The 16,723-nt window shown below is 40.3% G+C and overlaps 1 protein-coding gene across 2 annotated transcripts in view; it reads right to left on the reverse strand.

Annotated features, from left to right (window-relative positions):
- Positions 1-16,723, reverse strand: part of Dchs2 (dachsous cadherin-related 2) — a 288,597-nt gene that overhangs the window by 30,595 nt on the left and 241,279 nt on the right. For both annotated transcript variants that reach the window (XM_029556772.1, XM_017803498.2), the window contains exon 14: positions 5,106-5,219. In XM_029556772.1, coding sequence (XP_029412632.1) covers positions 5,106-5,219 — 114 coding nt within the window. The remainder of the gene's footprint in view (positions 1-5,105; positions 5,220-16,723) is intronic.

A 16,723-nucleotide genomic window follows, 5' to 3' on the forward strand; every position in this document is an offset into this window, starting at 1 on the left:
GCTTGGAAAGGATTTTCTAAATTGGACATCAATTGCTCAAGAAACAAGGTCAAGAATCAACAAATGGGACCTCATTAAACTAAAAAGCTTCTGTACATTAAAGGAGACAACCAAGGAAACAAACAGAAAACCCACAGAATGGGAGAAAATCTTCACCAGAGACACATGTGACAGAGGTTTAATTTCTAGACTATATAATGAACTCAAAAAACAGAGTCAAGACAAGAAGCAACCCAATTAAAAGATGGGCTAAGGAGCTGAACAGAGAGTTCTCAAAAGAAGTAGTAAATATGGCTATGAAAAATCTTAAAAGATGTTCAGCATCACTAATAATTAGGGAAATGCAAATTAAAACCACTTTAAGATTTCATCTTACCCCAGTCAGACTGGCTAAGTTCAAGAGAACAAATGATACCAAATGTTGGAGAGGATATGCGGAAAGGGGAACACTCATCCACTGATGGTGGGGCTGCAAACTAGTCCAACCCCTATGGAAAGCAGTGTGGTGAACTATTAAAAAACTACAAATGAACCTACCATTTGACCCAGTTATTGGCATATACCCAAAGAACTCATCCTATTGCAGAGACACTTGTACATCATGTTTGTTGCTGCTCTTTTCACAATAGCTAAGAGATGGAAGCAACCTAAGTGTCCCTCAATTGATGAGTGGATAATGAAAATGTGGTTCATATATACGATGGAGTTTTACTCAGCAGCAAAGAAAGATGAAATCATGAAATTTGCAGGTAAATGGATGTTACTAGAAACTGTTATACTAAGTGAAGTAACACAGACTCAGACAAAAATAAAAGCATATAGGTTTTTAAAAATATTTCCTTGCAATGTTCTGGTTCTTTTGGTGTCTGTTGTGATGTTTCCCCTTTCATCTCTGATTTTGTTATTTGTGCTCTTTCTTTCTTTTGGCTAACTGGACTAGCCATCTGTCAATCTTGTTTATCTTTTTAAAGAACAAGCTCTTGGATTCATTGATTATTTGTATTCTTTTCTTTGTTTCTATTTCATTAATTTCTGCTCTGATTTTTGTTATTTCTTCTTATCTGCCTGGTTTCAGTTTCATTTGCTGGTGCTTTTCAAGTGTCTTGAGTTGCAATGTTAAGTCATTTATTTGTGTTCTTTCTGATTTTTTTGAGGTAGGCACTAAGAGCTATAAACTTCCTTCTAAGGACTGCTTTCAACGTGTCCCAGAGGTTTTGTTGTGTTGTATTGTCCTTTTCATTTAGTTCCAGGAATACTTTTATTTCTTTCTTAATTTGTCCTTTGACCCATTCATCATTCAGGAGTGTGTTGTTTAATCTCCATGTGTTCATGTGGTTACTAGAGTTTCTTGCAGTGTTGATTTTAAGCTTTACTGTATTGTGGTCTGATAGAATGCGTGGAAATATTTCAACTTTATGTATTTGTTGAGGTTTGTTTTGTGCCCCAGTATATGGTCAATTTTGGAGAAAGTTCCATGGGACTCAGAATAGAAAGTACATTTTTTTGGTCCTTGGATGGAATATTTGGTAGATGTCAGTTAGGCCCATTTGATGTAAGGCATTGTTTAATTCAGATGTCTCTCTGTTAATTCTCTGTCCTGTTGACCTATCTAATGGAGACAATGGGGTACTGAATTATCCTACTATTAATGAGTTGGGATTAATCTGGGTCTTAAAGTCCTGTAGTACTGATTTTCTGAAGTCGGGTGCACCAGAGTTTGGTGAATATATGTTCATGATTGTAGTATCTTCTTGGTCAATTGTTCCTTTGATCAGAATGAAGTGGCTCTCTTCATCTCTTCTGATTCGTTTTAGTTTAGAGTCTTTTTTGTCAGATATTAGAATTACAATGCCTGCTTTTTCTTTAGTAACATTCACTTGGTATATTTTTTTCCATGCTTTCACTTTAATGAAGTGCCTGTCCTTGAAAGTCAGATGAATTTCTTGCAGACAACAAAAAGATGAGTTTTGTTTCTTAGTCCATTTAACTAATGTGTGTCTTTTGACCAGGAGTTTGGTCTGTTGATAAAGTTATTAATGAAAGATGTGTATGATTCCTATCATTTTTATTTCTGTTCACATTCTTGGTGTAGCTGTGTCTTTCCATAGTTATACCTTCATTAAGTTTCTTTCTGTAACCTCTTGGGTATATTCCTTCCTTTTTTCAGCTTTTTTTATTGCTTCAAGAACTCTCTGAAAGGCTGGTTTTGTGACATGAATTCCCTCAGCCTATTTATGTCATAGAAGATTTTTCTTTCCCCTTTGACTATAATAGACATTTTGGCTGTGTAAAGTAATCTTTGTTGGCATCTGTGGTCATTTTAAATTGGGAATATTTTGGTCAGGCTCTTCTGGCTTTCGTAGTTTGCACTGAAAAGTCAGCTGTAATCCTACTGAAAGGCTGGTTTTGTGACATGAATTCCCTCAGCCTATTTATGTCATAGAAGATTTTTCTTTCCCCTTTGACTATAATAGACATTTTGGCTGTGTAAAGTAATCTTTGTTGGCATCTGTGGTCATTTTAAATTGGGAATATTTTGGTCAGGCTCTTCTGGCTTTCGTAGTTTGCACTGAAAAGTCAGCTGTAATCCTAAAGGGTTTTCATTCATGTCATTATCCTGAGATTCTTCTCCTTCCTGTGTGCCTATGATTCATAAGTTTGGTCTTTTTATGGCGTCATAAAATTCCTGCATATTCCATTCTTGTGTTTTCTTAAATTTTTCATACTCTTTGCCTGAGTGATCTAATTCATCCACTTTATCTTCCAGTCTTGATATTCTGTTTTCCATTTCATTCATCTTATGTGGGAGGCTTTCTCTTGTCATTTCTAATTGGCTTACTGAGTGTTTCACTTCCTTCTTCATTTCAACCTGAGCATTCTTCAATATTTCTAACTCTTTTCTGAATTAATTCAGAAATTTATCCCTATCTTCCTTCAGTTATTTGATTTCTTTGTGTGTTCTTTAAATCCACTGAATTCATTTATCATGTTTATAATTGTTCTTTTTAGTTCCACGTCCTGCATTATCTCTAGGGGGTTCTCATTGTACTCTTCTAGAGGTGTACTGGTATTTGGTGGGGTTATGTTATTTTGGTTTTTCATGTTATTATTTTTTTTTATCTGTGACTTTGACATGTGAATTTCTTTTGTACTTTCTGATTCTTGTGTGAGACTCAAGCCTTCAAGTTTAGGTCTGCTTCTTTTTGTAAACTTTATGTGCCTTTGTGGTTTATTTTTGGGGCATGAAAAGCTGGTTGGTCTAGGCTTCCGGTTCTCTCTTTTGATTTTATATTGGAGTGGCCAAATTGTTTTGTCTTCAGGAGTTCTCACAGAGGCCCAAGTCAGATGAGGATCAGATGCTGTCAGGCTTTCTCCTAAGGTATGGATCCCTCCAGGAAAGATGCTAGTCTCAGGAATTTGAGGGCTCAGCTTGCCTGGGAGCAGGGCCCAGGAAAGATGCTGTCCTCCAGTAATGAATGCAAAGGGAGGTGGGAGCGAGAAGAGGCCCGAGGGCTCCTGGGGACTGCAGGGAGGAATTGGGTTGGTCTTGACAAAAAGATCAGGAAGCAGTGGGGATTCTGGGCTAAGAGGTCAGTCCAGAGGCCTGGGGTGCCACAACAAGATGGGCCAGTGCCCCTGCTAGGAGGAGAGATGGGGTGGGAGAGCTGGTATGGTGAATGAGGCTGAGGGTGTCAAGGCATAGTAGGCACAGCCAAACTTACCCAGGCAAGCTGCTGGCTCCAGGGAGCTGACATGTACATTTTTCTCAGAGACATTAGAGATGTAACCATCAGGGAAGTATAAGTACTACTGTTCTTTGTTTACTGGCCTGTGTAGAAAGCCACGTGTTTTTGTGCCAAAAAGTTTCACAAATGCCACTTTAAAATTCTGCTTATATGTTATGTGGCTAGCTGTGTATTAGCCTCAGAATAAAACCCACACATTATTTTTCAGTATATACACACATAGCTTTTGTTTGAGTTATAAAATACACACCAAAATTAAATTAAGACTTTTCAAATAGACAAGGCATGGTGATACATGCCTTTAATTCCAGCACTTGTGAGGCAGAGGCAGGTGGATCTCTGTGAGTTCAAGGTCAACCTGGTCTACATAGAAAGTTCTAGCTGAACCAGGGATATAGAATGAGAACTTGTCTCAAACACACCACACACACACACACACACACACACACACACACACACACAAGATTCTTCAAATGGTGTGTGCTTGATAATATAATAATGTAATCAGTATGCTTCAGCCAGTTACACACTATGAATAGCACCTGTGGGAACCCAAAGCAAAATGTGACAAATGTTTATGTTATCTTACAGCATTTAAACTCCCTTCCACCATAGCCATGCCTGTGAAACACTGAAGGCCGAATCATTTTTGTTTTATGTCATGTAGTGATGATGTTTGTCAGTCACTTCTGGCCCTTTAGCGCCACCATGGGTGAAGAGAGGAAGGTGGGCAGCACATCTCAGGAAGACTAAAGATGGAGCATAGTGAACAGTGTCTACCATCCAGCTCTGTATTCATTCTTTCACAATTTTATACGTACATATAAAGAATTTGTATCATATTTCCATCCATTACCCTCTCTTTACCACTTCCATGCCTGTCACACTTCTCCTCCCAAATGAACAAATCTCCTTCCTACTAACATGTCTTTTCTGTGAGTGTGATCCACTATGCTTAATTAGGGTTTTTTACATGATTGAGGGTTATTTACTGGTGCATAAGCAGCTTAAGTGGCTAAATCACTGAAGATTAGGACGATTAATTGTTTATAGCTCCTTGGAGATGAGTGGGAACTCATGATCCCCTCCCCACCCACGATCAATTATTGACAGGTCCAGTCCTGTGCAGGTCTGGTGCAGGCAACAGCAGCTGCTGTAAGTAAACAGTGCAACAGCCATATAATGTCCAGAAGACAGCATTTTATCATACTCCTCCCCATCCTCTGGCTTTTACATTCTTTCTCTGCCCTCTTCTGCAGTGTATCTTCCAAAGTTTGCTGAACTATTTATCACAAGTAACATTCAATGAAACAGAAATTAGACAGAAAATAAAGTTATCATTAGGTGAACAAGAATTACCTGAGTTAGAGCCCATGGCAAAAACTTCATCTTCATTTCCACTGAAAATTGAGTATTTCAAAGTATCTTGAATTGAGACAGGAGCAAAAGCTTTTACAGTCACAATAGAAGTACCTGAAAAATTATTGTTTTGAAAAGGACATCATTAGACAAAGAAAATTTCATAGAAAAAATGAGAACAAAAACTGAGTATTACATGCCTACTAAAGTTTCACTTGTTTATTTGTGAAACAGCTATTGCCTTTGTAAGCCAGATTCCACGTTAAATGCTGAGATTCAGTGACAAGACAGAAAAGAGCTCTGTCCTTGTGGTAGTTATTAGCTGGTGGGAGAAGACAATGAATTACTAAGTAAATACGTAATCAAAGTATAGTTCAGATTGTGTTTGTTGTATCCCAGAGCCTACCTGGGCTCAGAAAGAAAGTTCACAGATTATTTCCATTGGAGTCATTCTGATAACTAAGACATTTCTGCATGTCCAATTATAGTTCATTTAAAGAAATCCCTTCTCAGATGTTTTTCTTGCCAAATAATAACAGCACATTCAATAACTTGAATGACTGGATTATCGCAACAGCTGTTGAGGACAACAACATTACCATCCTTGAAACAATATGAAGCCAGTCATCAAATATTCACAAACAATAGTGCTAATTAAAAACAAAAACATAAAAACATGATGTCTTGTTTTTTTCTATTTTCTATTTCCTATTTTTTTACTTTAATATTAATATACGTTCTCAGTTAACTTTAAAGTGCATCACAAATATCCAGACCTCATGGCATTCACAAACAGAACAGAATGTCCTGCTGGTCCTAAAGCTGGCTAAAGCTGGTCTTGTGGCATTCCCTCCTTTCCCTTCAAGGTCAAAGCCTGTAAAGCACACTGAATCCCGCCCCCACTTCACTCTGCACCACACTGTACTCTGGCTTCTGAAATAGCCTCTAGTGGAATGGGTCCCCTCCAAAGTTCCCAACTCCTTCTTAAGTTGCCAAATTCTCTTTAGCCACAGTTTCTGTAAGAAGCCACAGCCAACTGTGGCCGTAGGTCCACACACTCTGAAGTTGCCAAGCTTTGCATATGCCATTTCCACTGCTGGGCACCAACCGTCTTCCCACCCACCCTGACCCCAAGTCTTATTTTCACTTGAGAGTATATCCTTTGCTTTCTTAATTTATGCTGGAAGGTCTTGGCTCTTGATATCTGTTCTTGAGCCAAATCTTGAACACTTTCAACAGAGCATACTTACTCCTCAAGATTCTTCTCTGAACTCTCTCAGTCCTTTATTTATTAATGGTGTCATTCACATGGAAGCTCCACATCATGTCAGATCAGTCCATCCTCAAAGATATTCACTGATCTGGGTAGGTGGGGTGAGGTATTAGTGACTCCCTAGGTATCTGTTCATTCAGCCAGGTTGAGAACTCTGGGTCTCACTAATCACCACATCCCACTAAGGCTGACTTTGAATCACTTGTGGAATATAAGTCCTCCTGACTTCTCTCATTGCTGCAACTTTACCCAGGCCCTGGTCATTCACTGGTGGCGTGGACCACTGCAGCATCCTCCTAACTCATCTCTGCCATAGGTCACCATTTAGTAGCATCTAAAGATGCTTTCTACAAAACTTCTTGGGACAATTTAAAAGTTCTCTGTGACTTTCTCCTCCAGGTAGGTGCTCCCTGGGAGGCACAATGGCCTCCAACACAGGTAGTCATCAGTTTCTCAAAGGAGATGCCTCCTGTGGCCATAGGCCCACACACTCTGAAGTCGCTAAGCCTTTGCATATGCCATTTCCGCTGCCCGGCACCAACCGTCTTCCCACTTACCCTGACCCCAAGTCTTATTTTCACTTGAGAATATATCCTTTTCTTTCTTAAAAGTAATGGCGAAATGTTTAAACAATTCCTACAACTATTTAATGAGACCTACCAGAACTTCCCTCTGGCTTTGTTATCCACAGTGGGATGCTTTCCCCAGCCAATTCTGGCTATATTTTCATATCCTGTCTTAGAATTAAAACTGCTGGTAATAAGGATGCTTTGGAGACTTTGCAGTGCTCATCAGACCATCAAAACCATCTTATAAGCAAATAGATGAAGCATATCATCAAGGTCCTTTAGGAAGGCGCCTGAGAGATAGCTCAAGAGTTAAGAGCACTGGCTGCTCTTGCAGAGGAACTGGGTTCAATTCCCAGCACCCACATGGTAGCTAACAACCATCAAAACTCCAGTTCCAGGGAATCCAACTCCCTCATTTGACCTCCTTGGGCATTGAAAAATACAGGTGCACTTACATACGTGCAGGCAATATATTCATACACAGAAAGCAAAAGTAATAAATGAAATATTTTTTAAAATCCTTTAGAAAATTACACATTTGGAATACAAAATTGAGTATACAGTCATTTAATGGGAAGTATGGGGGAGGGGACAAAAGAACAGCGAAGAGGAGGATGAAAAACAGGAGGGAGCCCTTCTCGGGCTAAATGGGCATGAAGCACAGTGGCATTTTTCTAGGACAGCACAGGTATGTGATTATTTATTAAAATTATAATTTATTTTTAAATGATTGATCAAATATTTCTCACGGATATCATTCTTATTATGGTCTGGATTTGAAATCCTCCCAAACCTCATGTTGTCAAAGGCCTGGGTCCTGGTACAGCAGTGTTTAGAAGTAGAAACTGTAGGAAATGGGACTGGGTTGGAAGAAGATGGTCACTGGTGTATACCCTTAGAGGGCTATATTTGTGCTCTCTCTCTCTCTCTCTCTCTCTCTCTCTCTCTCTCTCTCCTCTCTCTCCCCATAGGATGAGTAGATTTGCTCTGCCACACATTTCCTGCCATGATACTCTGCCTCGCCATGGGCCCAAAGTGAGGGGGCTAAGAGACCCTCCTAGAAGCTCTGTAATCATGAGCCCCAGATAAATCTTTCAAGTTTTTTTTCCCCAACTATTTTGTCACACAGATTAATCCAATCCTGACAGAGAATAAAGAAAAATAACCATTTAAAAAAGATATCTAATGTCATCAAATGTTATTTGTAGGTAACAGCATTTTTGAGGACATGGCTGTTTTAGTAACCCTTCCTCCTGCACTGTTAGGAAGACAACACTGATGACTGGGTAGCAGTCTTGCAAAGGTGAAACAAGATCTCCACCAGATCATAATCAATGAACCTGGACTATCAGCGTGATTAAACTTGGAATTCCACGCTTGCCAACTTGGTTTTCTGTCACCTTCTTATGAAACTTTGGACCCACTGAAATGTCATCCAACCTGTGCTCAGGCTGTCTCTGCACAGATATAGGGTGAACTCCCCATGGGATGTCTTCTAGGCTTGACAGGGGCCTAACAGGGATGGAGCACTCTCTTGCTCCTTCTCCTTGCCTAAACATGTTGCCTGCTGTACCGATGCCCTTTGTCCTGTGTTCACAAAGCACCAGTCTAAAGGACATGGCCCTCAGTGAGTTCATCCACTGAAAAGAGGAGCGCTTGCTTCATGTGAGCAAGCTCACCCGCCCTGCTAAAATAATGCAGGTCACATTTCCACACTGCCCAGCTGGGGGAAAGCAGTAGCCCACTGGATCTACTGCCAAAGTACTAGAAGAGAGCTTTTTAAATCTAAGTAAGCTACTGTTTTTTCCTGTTATAAACAGATTTTATTAAATTGATTTAGGCATACTGTAGGTCAAATAATATTTTCCTGAGGATAACAACTATGGACTTTAAAGCTTGACATAAAATTGGTAGCTTCCAATGTGTTAGTTGTATTCCCCAACAACAGCATGATAAAATAATTCAACTATGTAGAAATATAGAACTCTAGAACTACCTGGAAATTCAAAAACCATTTATCCTAATGTCTTCATTTTGTGAGAAAACTAGACTCAAAGATTAAGTGATTTGCCCAAGCTTATATACCTAATAGTCACTTTAGCTAGAAATCAAACCAATTTTTCCTAAAACTAAAATTCTATCAATGATATTTCAACTGGCTCTCTATCAACTAAAAGTCTAAGCTTCTCTCTAATGCTCCACTCTATGGTGACATGGAAGTATAAGACACTACAGTAAATCACTGTGGTGGCCATGTGGACTGGAAGGGGCTTCATTAAACCAGCAGCCCTCTGTGGAGAGGGGGAAAGCAGTGATGGGAGGCCTAGAGGCTTGTCAATATTAAATATATTTTGCTAGTTGGAGTGCCCCTCTGTGTCATTATGTTTCAATATTATTTAAAGTTTTCCAAAGTCAGTACTTTTAGCCAGGGTCTCACTAGAATTCTAGAATTCATAATGTCAGTTTTCCACTCCAGAGTAACTCATAGAAATACATGAAGTTCTGAATAGCCCACATTGAGGACGATGGTTGCTGATTCATCCTCATCAGGATATCCACAGTATTAGAAGGGAAACAGAAATGGGGAAAAGCTGGCTTCTAGAAGGGTGCTTCATAATTTAGTGGATTTAAACATTGTGGGTAACCAAGTAGTTTATTCTTAACTTTTGAAAAGATTTGAGACTTCCTGGTGAGATGGCACATTAGAAGCTGTTCCACGTGATGCAGAAGAGTCAGGATAAAAAAATATACTCTATTCCAAAAGAAGAAAGAGGAGAAGGGTGCTGGGACCTCATTACAGAGTGATGGGCTAGCAGAGCAGTGTGCAGAAACAGGGGGAAACTTGTTGAAAAGAAGCAAGAAGCACGGGGCTCCAGCCACACTGCTCCTCAGTAGCAGGAGGGGAAGCAGAGCCTACTGAAAGTGCCTGGTGAAGAGACCTGTAGTGCCACCCACTGGACAAGTCCACAGCTATTGTAAGCCTCAAATCCAAATGAGGGTTCTGATGAGACAGTGACTTCTCTGGCAAGAGAGGAATTCCATTCTGTCATTCTCCATGGCTCAGAAGATGGTGGTCAGGCACCATCTTGAAAGCAAACCTAGTGGTTTTAACCAGTTAAAACCAGTTTAGCCAGTGGTTTAACTAGCTACATTGGAGACCTAAGAACCGGGAGGAATCATAAGTCAAAGCATCTGAAGTCAGCCAACCACATCCTCAGAGTGAGAGACAACTTTGGGAGCACATAGAGAGTGGGAGAATCAGACACTGACAAGTTAAAATGTACAAAGTGTACATCTGACACTTGTCAATGAGGTGTTCAGGAGAGGTAGTCTAGCCCTTAATGGTTAGGAGATGACTTTACTATCTCAGAGTAACCCTGGAGCTTGATAAACCTGAGCCTGGGGTCAAAAAGTACCTCGACCTCTGGAGCCATTCAGCTACTGTACTCTGCTATAGAGTCTGAAGCTCTGAAACTTCAGAGGAATCCTTGATATCCAAACCCTCAGAAGAATGATTAATGCTTACTGTGTTTCATAGGTGCAGGAGACAGGTCTGCCTGCATAGATCCCAACGTACTTGGGAGCCATTACTCCTGTTGGGTAAGCTTGCCCTCCTAGTGGCAAGCCAGACTAGCAAGCAATAAATAGATACCTTCCTCTAGCTTCTCACTGCTTGCTTCAATCACCTTAACCTAATTGGACTATGAGACTCTCCATAGGAGAGGAGGGGCAGAGGGAGTCAGTCTCCTCTCCCACCCAATCAGTCAGCTTTAACCACATGAGGGGGAGGGACTAAAGATAGACACAGGTGAAATCTGAGAGAAGGAAAGTGCTTCACCATCTTGGACCAGCAGCAGCGGGTTTGGAAGCCACAGCCAGAACATAGAGAAAAAAAGGCCCACGGGTGTGCATACCTCTGTAAGTACCCCCTCACTGCTATCACCTGCTCAGTTAGCAAGCCCAATAAATCCTGTTGATCCCTAAACTGTAGTTTGGAAGAATATTTTCCCGGTTTGTTGTAAGGATGGTGGCAGGATGGGGACCATGCTGGGAGCACCCAGAAGCCAAGAGCGCATGTCTCCCGGCAGTAACATTTAACTTACACCTCCCTTCACTTCAATATTAACAGTCTTAGGATATACAAATGAAGCAGTCTCAGAAAGGTAGGAGCACTTGCCTGCAAAGCTAACTGTGGCCACCAGAGGCCCCTTGTACAGAAAGAAGGGGAGCTACTAAAGTGAAGACAGTTCTGACAGAAATCCGACGCTTGTTATATAGTACAAGCTCAGCACCTGGTCATAGGCAAGACAGGATACTACAAATCCAGCTGATCTTCCACCTGCAGCTACCAGCACACTAGAAGACCCAGAAAAAGCCACACACCAATACTTCATCTTCCTTCTTTTGACTTTTATATTCCTATTAGTAGTATTTTGCCTTTATCCAATTTTCTTAAAATGAAAAGCTTGTATGCATCTAACTTTTATTCTCCTTTTTATATTTTTCTAAATTTAAGTATTTTTCATTACTGGATAATCTTTTTCTATTTTTATTTAATTTTAGTTTTTTAAATTTTTTGCTCTTTGCTATTCCCAATCATAACAGTTGTCTCCACCCCTTTTTTCCATTCTTCTACTTAATACTCTTTCCCTACTATTTTCCTGCCCTTTCTTACCCCATTCATTCACTATTTATATTCTCAAAATCATTTTAACATTGAGTACACTCTACATTAAATTCCCCATTTTCTCCTGTATGGTCATTGACTGTGTATTAGTTGGATTTTATCCATCTTAACTGTATTTCTGTATCTTGTTCAGTTTAATGCTGTTGCTGTTATAGCAGTTCGTCTTCTCCTATCTGGTTGGTACTAGAGAATAAGCTCTCCAGAGTAGGCTGGTCTCCAAATAAAACAAGAAGAAACATCTTAACCAACTACTCAAAAACCACAACACAGAAACACAACATGAAAAAAAGGCAATTTCAACTGCAGAATTCAATGCTACTGAAAAGGGCAAAGTGCCATATGAAGAATTTGAAAGATGACTTACAAAAATTACCAATGACCCTAAAGAGAATACAAACAAGTAGATAAATGAACTAAGAACATCTATGAGGTACCAGAAAACTGGAACAATACATATTTGAATGACGGTAAAGTAGGTGGCAATATCAGCAATACAGATGAGAAAGTCAGCAACATAGAAAAAAAACTCAGAAAGGAGATGGAGACTTTGAAAAACAAGAATTGTTGGACATGAAAACCTCAAGGAACAAACACAGCATCACCGATGCATTGGACCAAGAAGAAGAATATCCAGGATGCAAGATGTGGTTCAGGAAATACATTCAGAGACCAATGAGCAACAATAAATAAATGAGCATCACCACAGCTAAGAAGACTAGGCTATGATGAAGCTATCAAAGCTAAAATTCCATGGGAAGAAGGAGATGGTATAAAAAGTAAAGTCAGAGGAAGCATATTCAATTAAATTATAGCAGAAAACTCCCCAAAATGTAGGAAAAGAAATGGACAGCCAATCAGAAGGCATTTAGAACTCCAACTAGAGGCCAGAGAGGAATTTTTCCATGACACATTATAATTAAGATGCCCAAGATACAGAATAAAGAAACAACATTAAAAGCCATAAAGAAAAACACCATTGCACAATGGAAAACACATCGCAATATCAGACATCTCAACTAGAGCTCTAAAAGCCAGGAAGGCAGAAGATGATAAATTTCGGGCCCTGAAAGTCAACAACAACCTCCCAAGATTGTCATATCTAGAAAACTTATCTTTTAAAACTGATGCAGAAATAGGACATTTCAAGGAAAGTGTGGCCTAAAGCAACTCATGCCCACCAAAGCCAGCACTGTGAAAGATCCTTAAAGGAACTTGAAACACACAGGAGGAAGAAAGACAGTCTCACAAATTATGTCATAAGAGACAGAAACCTAAGAATCTGTCTTGTCCAGCACAGCAAAAACACAGACCACTAATATAAATAGGGGAGAAAGAAACAATGATAATCTGAAAAAACAGAAAAATGACCAGTGACATTCCAAAAATCACCTGAATGCAATAATAACTTTAAATGCAAACGGTTTTAATTCTCCATTAAAAGATATAGACTACTGTAAAGGTTTAAAAACAAGATCACACTATTGTTGCCGTGATGCATGCATAGGTAGAGACATTCGTGGGCTGAAAATAAAAGGAGGGAAGACAATTTACCAAGCGAATAGAGATCAAAACCATGGGACAGCTGTTCTGAAAATTGGTACTGTCATAGATTTCAACCCAAAATTAGTCAGAAAAATAAAGAATGCCACTGCATATTGATAAAAGGAACAATCTATAAGAAGATATAACACTTGTAAATTTATACGTACTGAACATGTGGGGCACACAAATTCATAAAATAAACATTAATGGACTAAAAAGAAAAGCTAACTCCTGATACAATAATAGTGGTTGACTCCAGCATCCCACTCTCATCAATAAATAGGTCATCCAGACTAATAATAAAGAAACCTCAATTAAGGTGTACCACATATCCAATGGACTTAACAGACATTTACAGAATATCGTACCCAACAGCTGTCAAATACATTCTTTTCAGAAACCTATAGAGCTGTCCCTAAAATAGATCACATATGAGATCATAAAGTAAGTATAATAAATACCAGCAAATTGAAATAATTTATTGTATCTTAACATATTGTAGTAGACTAAAATAAAAAATAACAAGAGAAATCACAGAAATTATACAAATATTTGCAGATTGACAGACATACTCTTGTATAACCAATGGATCACTGAAAAACTTAGGAAGTGTATTATATACATTTCCATGGGTGTGATGAAATACCGTAACTGAGATTACTGTATTAGTCACTTTTCTGTTGCTGTGATGGAAACACTGACCCAAGCAATTTATAGAAGGAAGAGTTTATTTGAGCTTACGGTTCCAGGGGAATTATAGTCCATCATGTCAGGGAGGCATGGTGGCTGGAGGTGGCTGGAGCAGGAGCAGCTGAAGCTAAGCTCTCACATCATCATGCAGGCACAGGAAGCAAGAGAGCAACCGGAGGCCTGGCAAGGCTTAAGAATGCTCTAAGCACCACCGCCCAGTGATGTGCTTCCTCCATGACAGCCACACCTTCTAAAACCTCCCAAAACAGCACCATCATCTGGGGACACAATGTCCAAATACTTGGAGTATATGGGGGACATTTTCATTCAAACCATCACAGTAACTTATGGATGGAAAAGTTTATTTGGGCTTATGGTTCCAGAGGGTTAGAGTTCATCATGGCAGAGACCTTGGCAGCAACTGGCAGACAGGCCAGCAGAAACCAGAGGGTGAGAGCTCACACCTTCAAGCTCATACAAGAAGCAGAAGCAGAGCTAGTGAGTTGGGCTCAAAGCTCATCCCAGTGACATACTTTCTCTAGCAAGGCTGCATCTCCTAAACCTCATAAACAGTGCCACCAAGTGGGAACAAAGTGTTCAAGTATGTGAGGGGAAGGGGCACATTTCTCATTCAAAGCACCACACCACAAAAAGTAAATTTAAAAATCTAGAATCAAATGAAAACAAAACTGAAGCTTATCAGGATTTTGGGGATACAGTGAAGGCCATTTAATTGAAAGTTTATAGTTATGAATGTACACATTAAAAAATCAGAACAATTTCAAATAGCTTCATGATGCTCCTGAAGATCCTCAAAAACAAGAACAAGCCAGACACAAAAGCAGTAAATGGTAAGAAATAGTAAATATCAGAGGAAAAAGCCAGTGAAACTATGACTAAAAGAAGAAAAGAATCAGAGCAAAAGCTGGCTACTTGAAAAGAATAAGCATGATTGACAATAGCTAGCCAGAGCAGCCAAAATAAAGTACAGGGGCTGGAGAGGTGATTCTGCACTTAAGAGCACTGGCTGCTCTTGGAGAAGATCTGGGTTCCAATCCCAGCACCCACATGGCAACTAACAACCATCTGTAACACCAGTTCCAAGAAATCTGACACCCTCTTCTTTCCTCTGTACTGCACAATATGGGTGCACATACATACAAGCAGGAAATATGCTCATACACATAAAAAATTTAAAAATAAATTAAGAACTAAAAACAAAAAATTAAAGATAAACTCCAAAGTAATAAAATTAGAGATGAAAAATGGAAGGTTGCAACAGATTCCAATGAAACTCAGAGAATTAAGGAATACTTTAAAAACCCGCAGTCCAAAAAACTGGAATATCTAGGAGAAATGGGTAAGTTCCTAGACATACAGAATTTCTAAAAATCAAATCAGTAGGATATAAATAACTTAAAACAGATGCATAACAGGCAGTAAGTTTGAAGCACTAAGTCTCCCTCCAAAAGAAAGTCAAGAACTGGGCAGATTTATTGCCAAATTCTGCTCCTTACACAATTCCATAAAATAGAATAGGAAGGAATATTACCAAATTCATTCCGTGAAGTTAATATTGCCCTCATGTCATACTTTGCTTTCTTTTGCTATTTTAAACACCATTATCAAAAGCAACTTGGGGATAAAAAGGTTTATTTGGCTTACATGTTATAGGCCATCATCAAGAGAAACTGCAATAGGAACTCAAGGCAGAAACTTGAAGCAGTAACCATAAAGGAATGCTGCTTACTGGCTTGCTTCCACTGACTTGCTCAACTAACTTTCTTAGGCAGCCCAGGCCCACCTACCCAGAGATGGCACCTCCCACAGTGGGCTGGGACCTTCTATATTAATTGGCAAAAAAAAATTACGGCAAGCCTCTTTCCTGGACACTGGGACTGACCTCTCACCCCAGAACCACAACTGCTTCCTGATCCCTTACATCCAGATGAACCAAGTTCCTTCTTGGGGTCCCCAGGAGCCCACTGGGACTGATCCGGCCCACACCTCCCTCTGCTTCCCAGGGCTGCACAATGTGCCAACCTCTTTCCTGGCCACGGGGGCTGACCTCTAAGCCCTGAACCACCACTGCTTCCTGATTCCTTGCCTCCAGACAAACCCAGTGCCTTCTCATGGTCCCCAGGAGCCCTATGGGCCTGGTTCCAACCTCACCTCCCTCTTTCCCTGGGCTGCACAGCCTGCCAGCCTCTCTCCTGGGTAAGTCCACTACACCCTCTGCCAGCCTCATTCACCCTCCCATCTCCCCTGTCTGTCTCTCTTCCTAGCCTGGGTCCTGCCCCATTCCTTGTCTTGGCACCCCAGACACCAGGGCAACCACTGCTTCCTGATCCTTTGCATCCAGACCAACCCAGTTCCATCTGGGGTCCCCAGGAGCCCTCTGGGCCTGGCCCTGCCCTCACCTCCCTCTGCTTCCCTGGTCTGCACAACCCACCAGCCTCTCTCCCTGAAACCCTCTGCTTCGATGGACTGCAGAACCCCACCAGCCTCTTTCCTGGATGCTGGGGCTTACTTAGAGCACCCAGGCCAGTCCAAGTCCCAAATTCCTGAGGTCAAAATCTTTCCTGAAGGAATCCAGACCTTAGGAGAAAGACTGACAGCATCTGATCCTCATCTGAATTGGGCCTGTGTGGGAAATCCTGAAGACAAAAGCAATCTGGCCACTCAAAAATAAAATCAAAGGAGAGAACTGGAAGCTTAGAGGAACCAGCTTTTCATGTCCAACAAGTAAACTACAAAGGCACATAAAGTTTACAAAAATAAGCAGACCTAAACTTGAAGGCTTGAGTCTCACACAAGAATCAGAAACTACAAAAGAAATTCACATGTCAAAATCACA

The sequence above is a fragment of the Nannospalax galili genome, unplaced genomic scaffold (assembly GCF_000622305.1).
Source record: "Nannospalax galili isolate Female #2095 unplaced genomic scaffold, S.galili_v1.0 scaffold305, whole genome shotgun sequence".
NCBI lineage: Eukaryota > Metazoa > Chordata > Mammalia > Rodentia > Spalacidae > Nannospalax > Nannospalax galili.